At 44.6% G+C, this 15,116-nt stretch overlaps 1 protein-coding gene across 4 annotated transcripts; it reads left to right on the plus strand.

The window, feature by feature from the left end:
• Nucleotides 1–101: 101 nt before the first annotated feature.
• Nucleotides 102–15,056, plus strand: LOC135555346 (mediator of RNA polymerase II transcription subunit 25-like). 4 transcript variants are annotated; one of them, XM_064987691.1, is made up of 20 exons: nucleotides 102–271; nucleotides 1,132–1,259; nucleotides 1,353–1,398; nucleotides 1,512–1,636; nucleotides 1,731–1,829; nucleotides 3,288–3,408; nucleotides 3,540–3,696; nucleotides 3,787–3,914; nucleotides 4,024–4,099; nucleotides 4,392–4,666; nucleotides 4,796–4,894; nucleotides 5,904–5,989; nucleotides 6,113–6,170; nucleotides 6,281–6,388; nucleotides 6,770–6,943; nucleotides 10,856–10,969; nucleotides 11,157–11,228; nucleotides 13,510–13,680; nucleotides 13,893–14,013; nucleotides 14,542–15,056. In XM_064987691.1, exons 2-20 carry the CDS (start codon nucleotides 1,135–1,137, stop codon nucleotides 14,646–14,648), a joined length of 2,262 nt encoding a protein of 753 aa, XP_064843763.1. In that variant the 5' UTR covers nucleotides 102–271; nucleotides 1,132–1,134; the 3' UTR covers nucleotides 14,649–15,056. The 4 variants fall into 4 exon arrangements, with proteins under 4 accessions (XP_064843763.1, XP_064843764.1, XP_064843765.1 ...); XM_064987692.1 differs by having other exon boundaries at nucleotides 5,907–5,989; XM_064987693.1 differs by having other exon boundaries at nucleotides 4,051–4,099.
• Nucleotides 15,057–15,116: the final 60 nt, after the last annotated feature.

Raw genomic sequence — 15,116 nt, forward strand, 5'->3', positions numbered from 1 at the left:
AGTTACCGCTTAAGTTCCTTATAGCAGCCATAGAGAGGTCAATCAGTTCTTGATCAGTTGCTCGGTTGTTGATTGAGCATCCCTTATGGTCCATTTTCAAGCCCAACCAGGCCTGAGATGTCGATAACAGAACGTTTGACTGGTGGTTTGTTTTCGGCACGGCCTACTTTGTGTGTCAAAATGACAATGGTTTAGTTTTATTAACTGTACAATTTAAGTATTTGGTCTCGTCTAAAACACAATTATTTGGCTGACGGCTAAATACCGCCAGGTGAGTAGCCCTCTAGCTAGCTGAACGCAATTAATGATTTGCTGATGGAAATCCTTTGGCTAGCATTGGCTTGTGGCCACCTCGCTAATGGTATAATGTATACATGTCCACGATTAATGTAATTTTTACTTCGCTTACTAAAGCTTTTATATTAGTCTATTAAAATGTTTGACATGTTAACCACGTTACCGTTAGCTGTATAACTTTATAGGGAATGTAAGAGTTGCTGGTCATTGATGTACAAAAGTTAGCGGGAGCTAAGCTAACGTTGGCTGACTGGGGGTGTGTTCATTACGCCGATTCTACCTTTTACTCCAAACGGAAAACGTTTTGCCACGAACAATAGTTTATATTAGGCGAATTCAGTTAGGACCCTCCCCGTTATTATTTTTTTGCTCCCGTTTGGTTCTTAAACGGTTTCCGTTGCAAGACGAATTGAACACACACGTAACTAGGATGCTTTGACTGAGCATAATCAGTAGCCGTGTTCCATCAGTATACGTTTATTTATAGTTGTCCAGCTAAAAACGGTAAAAGGAGTGTAGCTAATTATGCATTTTACGCCTGTCTAGTTCTAATCTTCTGCCTAAAGCACTATACCTGATTTGGTTATTTTTCAATATGGACAACTGATTCTGGACTGATGGACAACCTTCCATATACTATTCCATGCATTTCGTTTTATCAAGATCGAGTGTTCATGTGAGGTTTTGTTAAATAGTTAACTATCATAACGTAAACCTAGGTAACATATCACAGTATGTTATGCATACCTGTCACAACCGGTAATCACAGGGAGAGCAACTTTTATTATGGCCCAGTAACTGATTCAACTAGTCAACTTTTTTTCCTCCATCTAGATCATGGACCTGCCCATTAAACCTGGCGCCAATCAAGTGGCAGACGTAGTGTTCGTCATCGAAGGAACTGCAAACCTCGGCCCCTATTTTGAATCCCTCAGAAAACATTACATACTACCTGCAATAGAGTAAGTGGACTTCAAATATACTTTTTGCTTCATTTGGGTATGTTCAATATTGCTCTGTGGAGTCCTGACTTGGTCCCTGTCCCATCATCACAGGTACTTCAATGGAGGCCCTCCAGCAGAGACAGACTTTGGAGGAGATGTGAGTCTTAATTCAACTTTGTTTTCTCCTTACGGTTATTACTATTTATTTAGTCTTTTTATTTAAGAAGGTATGAGAACAACAATGCCAATTCTCTTCTCCTCTTCTCTCAGTATGGAGGCACACAGTATGGTCTTGTTGTGTTCAACACAGTGGACTGTGCTCCTGAATCCTATGTCCAGTGTCATGCACCAACCAGCTCAGCCTTTGAGTTTGTCTCGTGGATTGACAGCATCCAGTAAGATTTGTTTTTGTCATGCCATTTAGAGGGACATGTTAAGATTCGTTAGTATTAATCTTCCTTGATCAATGTGTAACTTTGTCTCTGTCAGGTTCATGGGAGGAGGAGCAGAGAGCTGTAGTCTCATCGCAGAGGGTTTGTCTGTGGCCTTGCAGCTCTTTGATGACTTCAAAAAGATGAGGGAGCAAATGTGAGTTCTTTTTTTATTACTAAACTCAGCAAAAAAACAAAAAAAAGTCCTCTCACTGTCAACTGCGTTTATTTTTAGCGAACTTAACATGTTATGTTCATACAAATATTTACACAAGATTCACCCACTGAGACATAAACAGAACAAGTTCCACAGACGTGACTAACAGAAATGGAATAACGTGTCCCTGAACAAAGGGGGGTCAAAATCAAAAGTAACAGTGAGTATCTGGTGTGGCCACCAGCTGCCATAAGTACTGCAGTGCATCTCCTCATGGACTGCACCAATTTTGCTAGTTCTTGCTGTGAGATGTTACCCCACTCTTCCACCAAGGCACCTGCAGGTTCCCTGACATTTCTGGGGGGAATAACCCTAGCCCTCACCCTCTGATCCCAGGTCCTCTCTTCGCTGGCCATGGCAGAACACTGACATTCCTGTCTTGCAGGAAATCACGCACAGAATGAGGTGTGGCTGGTGTCATTTTCATGCTGGAGGGTCATGTCAGGGTGAGCCTGCAGGAAGGGTACCACATGAGGGAGGAGGATGTCTTCCATGTAACGCACAGCGTTGAGATTGCCTGCAATGACAACAAACTCAGTCCGATGATGCTGTGACACACCGCCCCAGACCATGACGGACCCTCTCCCTCCAAATCGATACCGCTCCAGAGTACAGGCCTCGGTGTAACGCTCATTCCTTCGACAACAAGCGTGAATCCGACCATCACCCGTGGTGAGACAAACCGCGACTCATCAGTGAAGAGCACTTTTTGCCAGTCCTGTCTGGTCCAGCGACGGTGGGTTTGTGCCCATAGTTGTTGCCTATTGTGGACAGTCTGAGCACTGATGGAGGGATTGTGCGTTCCTGGTGTAACTCGGGCAGTTATTGCCATCCTGTATCTGTCCCACAGGTGTGGTGATCGGATGTACCGATCCTGTGCATGTGTTGTTTCACGTGGTCTGCCACCGTGACGATCAGCTGTCCGTCCGGTCTCCCTGTAGCGCTCTCTTAGGCATCTCACAGTACGGACATTGCAATTTATTGCCCTGGTCACATCTGCAGTCCTCATGCCTCCTTGCAGCATGCCTAAGGCACATTCACACAGATGAGCAGAGACTCTGGTCATCTTTTTTTTTTTTGTGTTTTTCAGAGTCAGTAGAAAGGCCTCTTTAGTGTCCTAAGTTTTCATAACTGTGACCTTAATTGCCTACCGTCTGTAAGCTGTTAGTGTCTTAACAACCGTTCCACAGGTGCATGTTCATTAATTGTTTATGGTTCATTGAACAAGCATGGGAAACAGTGTTTAAACCCTTTACAATGAAGATCTGTGAAGTTATTTGGATTTTTACGAATTATCTTTGAAAGACAGGGTCCTGAAAAAGGGACGTTTCTTTTTTTGCTGAGTTTAGTAGATACACACACACACACTAGCATATGTCTCTTGTCTCTATTAATCAGAGGTCAGACACACAAAGTCTGTGTGCTGCTGTGTAACTCTCCGCCATACCTGCTCCCTGCCGTGGAGAGTGTCAGCTATACGGGCTGCACTGCAGACAATCTGGTCAAGATCATCAGAGATGTAAGTAACATAGCACCTCTATCAGATAGCCTGTATAGACTACCCGCTGGGGCATTTTGGGGAATGATGTGACTTCTTTACTTATTAATGGCTGCTGAATACCCCATAATAACCTTGTGCCTCTTCCTCAGAGAGGGATTCATTTTTCTGTGGTGTCGCCACGGAAACTGCCAGCGTTACGGGCGCTGTTCGACAGGGCATCACCAGTCGGGGGACAGGTCGACCCCCACCCAGACTACAGCCAAGACCCCTTCCACATGATCCTGGTTAGGGGTATCTCACTTCCTGGTGAGGAGCAGCACTCGAAATACTTGACAGAGAACAGATTGATTAAAGTCAGTATCGGCCCATCAAATTCTAAAATGTTTCTTTCTCCAGTGTCATCAGGGGGAGGATCGGGCCCTCTCAAACCAATTCTACCCCCTCAATCCCTGCCTGTCAGTCAGCCTCCTCTTGGTCCTGCCTCGCAGGCTCCTCCACCAATAAGCACGGCCCATCCATATCAGGTACTGAAGATATGTTTTAACTTGGTAGCTTTTACCAGCCCATCAACATTGGATTGACAGGCTCTTAGCTGACACAGTGTTCTCTCTCCCTCTCTTGCTGCCCTGTCAGCCCCCACCTTCCCTTAACGCGGCCCAGGCAGCTGCACAGATGGCTGTAGAGGCAGCCAACAACCAGAAGAGTCGCTGTGAGTACCAATAGCCTGTATTCTTCTATCCTCTGTCACCAGTATGGTTGATCATCAGCCCAGGTTGATTGTTAGTCTATTACAGGGGTGTTCACCTCTTACCCTACGAGGTCCGGAGCCTGCAGGTTTTCTGTTCTACCTGATCATTAAATTCACCAGGTCAAAATCAGTCCCTGATTAGAGGGTTAGAATGGGGGGGGGGGGAACAGTACAGAACTGGCATCGAAGTCCAGAGTTGAATATGAGGGGTCTTATGTCTGTTACCTTGTCTTTTTTGGCATCTCCCATCCAGTCCCAGGCATGGTCAATCCTGGTCCCCCATTCAGCGGTCAGTCAACTCTTCCATCTGTAGCAGGAGTGAAGTTGGCTCCCTCCAGTCAGCCCAGCCTATCCACAGTCACCATAGTTTCCACACCCATGTTGCCTCAGCAACAAGCCCCTCCCCCACAGCAGCAACAAGTCCAGCCGCCAGGACAACCACAGCCCAATCAGCAGCAGCCGGTGCCCCCTCAGCAGCAGCAGCCCACAGCCAATCAGCAGACGCCCCCATCCTCACAGCCTGGCATGGTGAGTTCTGTCCATATATTGCATCATCTTCCCACAATACTCCACATCAATATTCAACTTCTCTGCCTTCAGTCAAGTTGTCTTTCTCTCCATCTAACACTTTCTCTTTCTCTCATTTTCTTCTGATAGCCTGGTGTGTCTGCAGCCCAGGCAAATCCGATTGGGGGGCAGCAGCAAGGCGTTGCCAATAAGATTGTAGCATGGAGTGGGGTACTGGAGTGGCAAGAGGTGAGGGAAACTAGAACTTGGTGTAAACATGTTGCTGAAGAGGTCTATACTTCTATTTGTGTGTTCAAGTCATCCTCTGACCTTGTAAAGACATGTTATAAGGTCTGCAACAAAGCTATGCTTGGAACTGATTGAATCAACTGTCATTGATTGTGACGTGAATAATCATACTATACCTTTGTGATGGATTTCACCTCAGGTCAAAGTGATGGAGTTACTTGACATGGTTGAACCTGTTGTAGGGGAACATGGATTTTAATTATCTAAAATACTAATCAACCCTGAAGATGTTTGTGTTTCCAAGCCATTTCAAAACCTGACTTGGTCAATAATCACTAAGTATTGACTGATTTGCACTACTTCTTCTGTGATGCCTGTTGACCATGAAACTCTATCACACAACAATGTGCAGTAAGCCTACACACTGTAACCAACACACAGTTAGACCACAACATCCCCAAACACGTAGAAAATAGACATAGTATTGCCACAGGTCACTAAAGTGCATCTGAAGTCACATATCAATAGATGCAGCATTCAGGTTAGATTTGTATATCTTCCTTGTTCAGGTCAGGATATTGCTGGATCATAGCTTAGTCTCTCTAATCCACGAGAGTCCTCCCAAATGCTGTACAGTACACATATAAAGAACCCATACATCTGGTCTTTAATCCCAACATAATGCAGTAGTAATGGTCAACAGGGACTGCAGCAGAGCTGACCAATCTGGGATTGATCCACTATTGAACCCCTGAAGATGAACGCTGCTGCTTATTTTCCCGTAGGATTGGCGCCATCCATCCTCTTCACAATGTTCCACTGGCAGCACTATTTTGCATGTTGGGTAATTTCTAACATGGAGGTTTTTATTCAAACGGTGCCCCTGGGTGTAGGACCGAAGCCCCCTGGTCACTCTGTATGCTAACTTCCAAACCTCTCCTTCCATTTCTCCAAACATTCCTCTCCTCCCTCCCTACCTCCCCCACCCTCTCTCCATCCATCACTTCAGAAGCCCAAAGCCTCGTCTATGGATTCCAATACCAAACTCACTCGCTCCCTGCCCTGCCAGGTGCAAGTCAACCAAGGAGAGAACCTGTGAGTGTTTCACTGAAACTATCTTTGATATCATGCCAGTGTCAGCTGCACTGATTGGTCATTGTGTGTATTGCTATATGTATGGAGAGTTCTGATTGGTTTGTTCCCTGTTCTTCATGACAGAAATGCCGACCAGTGGCCACAGAAGCTCATCATGCAATTGATCCCACAACAGCTACTGGTGAGAGAACCCTCTCTGCGTGTGTGTGTGTGTGTGTGTGTGTGTGTTCAGAAATTACTCGATGACATTGAGAATACAGACATCTAAATAAAGTCTTTCTCCCTCCCCAGACAACACTCGGTCCCCTCTTCAGAAACTCTAGAATGGTTCAGTTTCTCTTCACCAACAAAGATGTGGAGTCACTAAAAGGTCTTTATCGTATCATGGCCACTGGATTTGTAAGTCCAGCTCTTCTGCCTCACATGCTCTATTTTTGCTGCCGTTTTTCCCTATCCTTTTCCGTCTCAATATTCAATACAGTGGAGTCTCAACAATAGACATCAGCAGTTCCCTCCATTGTGCATGAGATGGACTAGGCAGATATAAATAGGCTGCAGTAACACTCTGAGAACACTAGAGGGGGCACCATGTTCATCATTTAGTAAACGTCTACAGAGATTTTCAACGCTGTCGGGCGTCATAGAAAAACTGCATGCAGCCTGTGAGATTTACCCGATTGAATTCAGGTCAGGTTGACTGGTTTTGTGTCACTTGAACCATGACAAGGGCTGAGACAGACTGACAGACAGTTCTGACCTATGTCCCCCCTCTGGCTGCAGGCGGGGTGCGTCCACTTCCCCCACAGCGCCCCCTGTGAGGTGCGGGTGCTCATGCTGCTCTACTCCTCCAAGAAGAGGATTTTCATGGGCCTCATCCCCAACGACCAGAGTGGCTTCGTCAACGGCATTCGACAGGTCATCACCAACCACAAACAGGTCCAGCAGCACCGCTCGGTGAGTCATACAGACACGGGTCATCAGCAACCACAAACACTGCTAGGTGTGTCAGACAGACAGGTCCAGCAGCACCGCTCGGTGAGTCATACAGACACGGGTCATCAGCAACCACAAACACTGCTAGGTGTGTCAGACAGACAGGTCCAGCAGCACCGCTCGGTGAGTCATACAGACACGGGTCATCAACAACCACAAACACTGCTAGGTGTGTCAGACAGACAGGTCCAGCAGCACCGCTCGGTGAGTCATACAGACACGGGTCATCAACAACCACAAACACTGCTAGGTGTGTCAGACAGACAGGTCCAGCAGCACCGCTCGGTGAGTCATACAGACACGGGTCATCAACAACCACAAACACTGCTAGGTGTGTCAGACAGACAGGTCCAGCAGCACCGCTCGGTGAGTCATACAGACACGGGTCATCAACAACCACAAACACTGCTAGGTGTGTCAGACAGACAGGTCCAGCAGCACCGCTGGTGAGTCATACAGACACGGGTCATCAACAACACGGGTCATCACCAACCACAAACACTGCTAGGTGTGTCAGACAGACAGGTCCAGCAGCACCGCTCGGTGAGTCATACAGACACGGGTCATCAACAACCACAAACACTGCTAGGTGTGTCAGACAGACAGGTCCAGCAGCACCGCTCGGTGAGTCATACAGACACGGGTCATCAACAACCACAAACACTGCTAGGTGTGTCAGACAGACAGGTCCAGCAGCACCGCTCGGTGAGTCATACAGACACGGGTCATCAGCAACCACAAACACTGCTAGGTGTGTCAGACAGACAGGTCCAGCAGCACCGCTCGGTGAGTCATACAGACACGGGTCATCACAACCACAAACACTGCTAGGTGTGTCAGACAGACAGGTCCAGCAGCACCGCTCGGTGAGTCATACAGACACGGGTCATCAACAACCACAAACACTGCTAGGTGTGTCAGACAGACAGGTCCAGCAGCACCGCTCGGTGAGTCATACAGACACGGGTCATCAGCAACCACAAACACTGCTAGGTGTGTCAGACAGACAGGTCCAGCAGCACCGCTCGGTGAGTCATACAGACACGGGTCATCAGCAACCACAAACACTGCTAGGTGTGTCAGACAGACAGGTCCAGCAGCACCGCTCGGTGAGTCATACAGACACGGGTCATCCAACCACAAACACTGCTAGGTGTGTCAGACAGACAGGTCCAGCAGCACCGCTCGGTGAGTCATACAGACACGGGTCATCAACAACCACAAACACTGCTAGGTGTGTCAGACAGACAGGTCCAGCAGCACCGCTCGGTGAGTCATACAGACACGGGTCATCAACAACCACAAACACTGCTAGGTGTGTCAGACAGACAGGTCCAGCAGCACCGCTCGGTGAGTCATACAGACACGGGTCATCAACAACCACAAACACTGCTAGGTGTGTCAGACAGACAGGTCCAGCAGCACCGCTCGGTGAGTTAGGAGGGAATGAAGGGATTCAACCTGGAGAAAAGGGGGTAGTATACGCGCTAGTAACTGGAGCTATACTAGCCAGCACAGTGGAAGGGCTTCCCAAGAGCAGTCTTGGGCCAATGAGGTGGTCAATTTATTTTTGTACCTTTTTAACTAGGCAAGTCAGTTAAGAACAAATTCTTATTTTCAATGATGGCCTAGGAACAGTGGGTTAACTGCCTTGTTCATGGGCAGAACAACAGATTTTCACCTTGTCAGCTTAGGGATTCGATCTTGCAACCTTTTGGTTACTAGTCCAAAGCTCTAACCACTAGGCTACCTGCGGAAAATGTTTTCCAGTTTGAGAGCACAGCCCCTTGTCATTTCTGGTTTGATCTCGATTACAGTCAACACAATTCTAACAACCGTTAGGATACCTTGTTTTCCTTCAGGTTAACATTTAGCGTGCAGATTTTGTGACAGAGAAACGGAATGCCTCAGTTACAAATCCAACCTGCCTGTGGTCTACATGTCTTTATATCCTCACAGCCTTTCTGCTCCCATTATAGTTGATGCCGCCTGTCTACTCATGCTGCAAATTTAAGTGAAAAACATGTTAGACCGTGTGTATTTAGAGAAGACGGAGACCTTGTGTCCCATTACATATTCAAAGCTGCATTGCTAATGGAGAATTGCTTTGGAAATCTCAACACAATTAACATTTCAATTATTTGATCATTGTTTGGGTTATTTTTTTCTAGACGTGGCTCTGGAATAGTGTTACTGGTGATTAGATATGATTTTATAACCGTGAAAGACCCAAATTGAATATTTTCCCTGAACCATATAGATGACTTGATGTTAAAGGTCCAATGCAGCTGTTTTTCTATCAATATCAAATAATTTCTGGGTAACAATTAACAAGTACCTTACTGTGATTGTATTCAATTATAATTATGGATGGGGTTAGAAATAATTTCACTATTCGAATAGTATCATGAATGTTTGTCAGATATCTGGATATTCTAAATGCATGTGGTTTTTAAACTTTAACCTGAGCACTGCTGCCTGAAGGAGAGAGGCTGGTGCACTATGCTGCAGAGGGGGCGGTGTATGTGAGATAGGACCGGAGGGAGGGCGAGAGAGGCGATTATAGTTAACAACAACCTACTTGTTGGTTGCTCGTTGTAGCCTACCTCTTCTCATTTCGCTAACTTTTAATTACATTATTTTATTCCATCTTGCATGTAATAGTAAACTCACTCCACTTTCTACACATTGATACTCTTCGCAGCTTTGATTGGCCAACATAAATAACAAGCTACACAAGAAGGATACCTCTTTTTCTTTTCTGGGGAGCACGTCATAACTACATTGTAAAGTTTGTTTTATTAAAAACTATACAATGTTTTATTAATTATTTGAAATGTCACATTTAATTTGTAAAATGCTTTTTCAGTTTTAAAGTAGGCCTATATTGTTTTTTGTTGATAAAATTAATACTCACAAGTATTTGAATACATGCACATCCCTAGTTAGAATTGTCAAAAAATAGCTTCTTAGCAAAGAGCATTTTCTTAAGCTATGTGGAGAGCGGAAAACTTAACTAGCTGTTATTGGCAGAGAGGTTTGGAACTCTCTTATTGGTCTATTATCTAATTTACCGCCTGGTGATATCACCAGGTAGGCCAAAACGCCAACCCACCAAAACAATATTTCAGATGGTCTTTTAAAACAGCTCTGACACTAATAGAGCATTATCATAATTTTCATAGTACTATTCCAACCTCAGTGTGTAAAACAGTAAAATCACATTTTAACTGCACTGGGCCTTTAATGTGTGCTCTGGGTGTTTTTAGGCAGGCTGCTGAGTTAAATAGGAAGTCCACAGGGAAGAGAGAGGAGAAAATAGAGGAGAGGAGACGGACAGCTTTTATCCTGAGAGACTGCAGATCCTAGATCAGGGGTGTCAAACTAATTTACCCCGCGGGCCACATTCTGTCTTCACTGAGGTCTGGAGGGCCGCACTTCAAATGGGTAATATTTCCTCGCCGTCAAAATGTGCAAAAATATTCCTCCATCACTTTTGGAATTTTCGATGCTCCCTGACTGTCTAGCTTTTGTTGACTATTAGCAAACTGGACAGAGTGAAGGGACTAAATGTAGGTCAATTATAATTTCTACACAGTTTCAATTTGGTTTTAGTCATTGCAATGTCAATTGAGATTGGTTTTCCCCGAAAAATATTATAGATTAAAAAAAACTGCAGGCAGGATTGAATCGTCTTGTGGCCTTGATTTTGACACATGTCGTAGATGGTGGTGTTGTCTCATTCAGTGCCAGGATTAGACAGGTTAGGATAGGCAGGAATACCATTATAAGTATGTGTCACAGTTATAGGGATGTTGGTTACACATGTAAACCTTACATTAGAAAAGTAACCTTGTTGGTTCTCTTCTCCAGTTAGGTTCAGGAGGGCCGATGCCAGGGCCACCTGGCCAGGTTCAACCCAATCAGAACTTCCTCAACCGGCCGCAGGGGCCCATCCCTGTCTCCCATGGCAACGTGCAGCAGCAGGTACTGTGATTAATCCTGTGGTTTCTCAGCTTGTGCACTCCTCATTTCCTCCCTCTCCCCTCACACACTCCTCCTGTCTGCATCTCCTGTTTCTCTTGTCCCGCAATAACTGCATGTCCCGCAATGACTTTCATCTCCTCCCCTTCTGCACCTTCTCTTCCTCCTCTTCTCTCTCTCCTCTGTTCAGTCTGTGGTGGTGGGCATGCCCTCTGTTAGTCAGGTCACTCTGATGGAGGAACAGCAGAGACAGGCCAACCTGGTGAGACTCACACACATATACACAAAAACTCTCACCCAAAATACATGTTAAAAAATGCACTGAACTTTACCAGGCACAAACTCTCCTTGTGCTCGTTTTGGCACCTGCCTGGTTCGTGAGCAGCTCCTCTCCACTCTGCATGTGTTGGCTACTCTCTCACACTGTCTCAATGGGTGCTCACTGCTACCAATATAGCCAGCCCAGCATGTTCTGGGTTCAGCGAGTTACATTGTTACATTCGGCCTGTCTCTTTTTAAAGTGAACCCGGTACACCGTTCCAATGAATCATATGTACTGTGCCTTCAGAAAGTATTCATAGCCTTTGACTTATTTCACATTGTTGTTACAGCCTGAATTCAAAATGGATTAAATGCTTTTTTTCTCACCCATCTACACACAAATACCCCATAATGACAATGTGAAAATGTGTTTAAAAATGTTAGCACATTTATTGAAAATGAACTACAGAAATATCTCTAACCTAAGTATTCACACCCCTGATTAATAGAAGCACCTTTGGCAATGATTACAGCTGAGTCTTTCTGGGTAAGTTTTTGGACTGTACTATATTTGCCCATCATTCTTCTTAAAATTCTTCAAACTCTGTCAAGTTGATTGTTGATCATTGCTACATGGCCATTTTCAAGTCTTGCCATAGATTTTCAAGCCAATTTAAGTCAAAACTGTATCTAGGCCACTCAGGAACATTCATTGTCGTCTTGGTAAGCAACTCCAGTGTAGATGTGGCCTTGTGTTTTAGGTTATTGTCCTGCTGAAAGGTGAATTCCTCGCCCAGTATCTGTTAGAAAGAAGACAACCACGTTTTCCTTTATGATTTTGACTGTGCTTATAGCTGTATTCAATTTATTTTTATCAAAAAAAAAACTCCACAGTCCTTGCCGATGACAGGCATACACATAACATGATGCAGCCACTATCACGCTGTAAAATATGAAGAATGGTACTCAGTTGTGTTGCATTTTCCCCAAACATAACACTTTGTTTTCAGGACTAAATGTTCATTTTCTTTGTCACATTTTAAGTGCCTTGTTGCAAACATGTCCAACAGAATATATTCCAAAACATAAGACTGAAAAAACACCAGCAAATCAGCTCCAAGTGTTTTTAATTTTTGAAATCTCCAAAGTATTCCAATGTATAATAGAGAGATATATGTGATTGTGTATAAATGTAAGCAAGGTTTGAAATTTATAATATTTCAGTCAAATATTATATCTGTTCATGCTTCTTGCGGTCAATTTGAAGTCTACAAATTATTTGTTATTATGTTCTGGCCGCTGAAGAAAAAATCGTTCAGCGGCTGAATGTAGTTTATGATCCCTGCTGTACAGGTTTCCGTTCTCCTATCACAACCATTCCCCTTTTTAACTGTTTCAAAGTCACTGTTGGCTTCATGGTGAAATCCCTGAGCAGTTTCCTTCCTCTCCGGCAACTGAGTTAGGAAGGACGCCTGTATCTTCGTAGTGACGGGGTGTGTTGATACACCTTCCAAAGCCTATTTAATTGGGGCGGCAGGGTAGCCTAGTGGTTAGAGCGTTGGACTAGTAACCGAAAGGTTGCAAGTTCAATCCCCAAGCTGACAAGGTACAAATCTGTCGTTCTGCCCCTGAACAGGCAGTTAACCCACTGTTCCTAGGATGTTGTTGAATTTGTTACATTCTTGCCTAGTTAAATAAAGGTCAAATAAAATTAAAAATAACTTCACCATGGATATTCAGCGTCTGCTTTTTAATATTTATTTTATTATTATATATATTTTTTTTTTACACATCTACTAATCGGTGCCGAGGCATTGAACAACCTCCATGGTCTTTGTGGTTGAATCTGTGCTTGAAATTCACTCCTCGATTGATGGACCTTACAGATGGTTGTACTGTATGTGTGGGGTACAGAGATGGTCTAGTAATTCATAAATCATGTTAAACACTATTTTTGCACACAGTGAGTGCATGCAACTTATTATGTGATTTGTTAAGCCAAGTTTTACTCCTGAACTTATTTAGGCTTGCCATAAAAAAGGGGTTGAATACTTATTAATTCAAGACTTTATTTATTTATTTTCTAAAAAATGTATAGAAACAAAATTCAATTTTGTGTGTAGATCAGTGACACAATCTAAATTCCGGCTGTAACACAACAAAATATGGAAAAGGGGAAGGGGTGTGAATACTTTTTGAAGGCACTGTATTTAAAGTCTCACTCTTCTTAGTCCTTATCTCTCCAACCTTCTTCTAAACCTCTGACTCTGCTTCTCATCCAGATGACAATGAGAGCATCCGGCGCACCTAATCAGCAGCCACCTGTCACCGGTGCTCCGCCCAACCAGGTCGCTCAGGGTGGACAGGCCCCGCCCCAGGGTGCCATGCTCCGCCTTCCAAACCCAGGAGCCAATCCGCAGTTGCGCAGTCTCCTCCTCAGCCAACAGCAGCCAGTAAGAACACAACAGTTAACGCTACCAGCCTTGACCGTATTTCATGAAATACATTTGTTGTTATAGTGCATCATCTTGTAGCCAGGGCTCGATCACCATGTAATACATATGTAATACTTGTCTCTATTAGTTAATGATAAAGGATATAAGAATGAAGGTCCTACCTACTGTATGATTGATGGTAACCTAGGTGTTGTGTTCCTGTCTCTCAGCAGGGTGGTGTTGGTCACATGCAGGGCATGATGCCTCACCAGGGGCTGGGAGGGCAGCTGGTCCACCCTACTCCAGGAGCGGGCCCCCAAATGCAGGCCCAGTGGAGACAGCCCCTGGCAGGTTAGCTACAGCCATGGACCCTTTCACTCACATCACACACTGTAAAGACAGTTTGGAGCTAGACATCAGTGCAAGGATTGGCTTTAGAATGCAATCTGTCATTAGGAAGCAATTGCTTCCTAATGATTTGAGCTTTTGTGTGTAAACTGCTAAATTCAAAAGGGAGGGTGATTGAACATATCTCTCCCATCCGTGCCTGTGGTTATCAGACTGAGACTGGGCTATATGGCGTTGACCCCAGCAGCAGGATGAATTGAGGATGTCACAGATTAGAGTGATGCTGTCTCAGAGTATGTGCATGGTGCCTTTCACTTTACTGCAACCTGATAGCTGAACAGTTTAAACTCGCACTTCACATTCTTGGTTTTTGCTCAAGTCTGCTCGATAATGCTGTTTACTTCGTGCGTCGCTGACTCTACCTGTAACTCAACAGTAGTTAGTCTGTAGTTTATTACCACTGTGTTTATGATGATGTAATCAATGCACATGTTGCTGTCCCAGGTTAACTCTCTCCTCTCTCTCTCTCAGGTCAGATGATGATGGCTACTGGTCAGAGGGGCCCTGGAGCCCAGCCCCCCGGGATGCCCCAGGTGTCTTCCGTCATGGAGGACGAGATTCTCATGGACCTTATTTGAGTTTGGACCCAAAAAGACTACATCCCCCAGCAACCAGCATTTTCAGTTTCATCATGGGGGCAGACTGGGAGATGTAGTTTTCCTAGTTTCTACTCTGGCTTTTTTTTTTGTATATCAAAAGTTTGTACTGTAGAGTTATTGGAGGTGATGAGGGGAGGACATGCAAGCACCCACTCTCATGCATATGCACACACAAACACAAACCCTATCACACACCTAATGAAGCCAACCCAATGGGAGGACAGTGTTCATTACACTGTTGTGTGCTTGTATGGAAACCTGTTTTGCATTAATTTAATTGTTTATATGAAATGTCTTTTTTATTGAGATTTAACTTTTTCTGAAGTTGTGTTTTTGAGCTATATTACGTTGTTTTATTGAGATGAAATACATACATTTTGACAAGGAGCCAACCGATGTGTAGAGTCCTTTTTAAAAGTGAGTATACACATAGACCAGGGCTCTCCA

Source organism: Oncorhynchus masou, chromosome 15, assembly GCF_036934945.1.
Source record: "Oncorhynchus masou masou isolate Uvic2021 chromosome 15, UVic_Omas_1.1, whole genome shotgun sequence".
Lineage (NCBI taxonomy): Eukaryota > Metazoa > Chordata > Actinopteri > Salmoniformes > Salmonidae > Oncorhynchus > Oncorhynchus masou.

Coding starts and splice junctions, on each gene's coding strand:
- LOC135555346 (XM_064987691.1), top strand. CDS start 1,135: ATGGACCTGCCCATTAAACCTGGCGCCAATCAAGTGGCAGACGTAGTG. Junction 1,399..1,511: donor AGACAGACTTTGGAGGAGAT/GTGAGTCTTAAT, acceptor CTCTTCTCTCAG/TATGGAGGCACACAGTATGG. Junction 6,389..6,769: donor GTATCATGGCCACTGGATTT/GTAAGTCCAGCT, acceptor CTCTGGCTGCAG/GCGGGGTGCGTCCACTTCCC.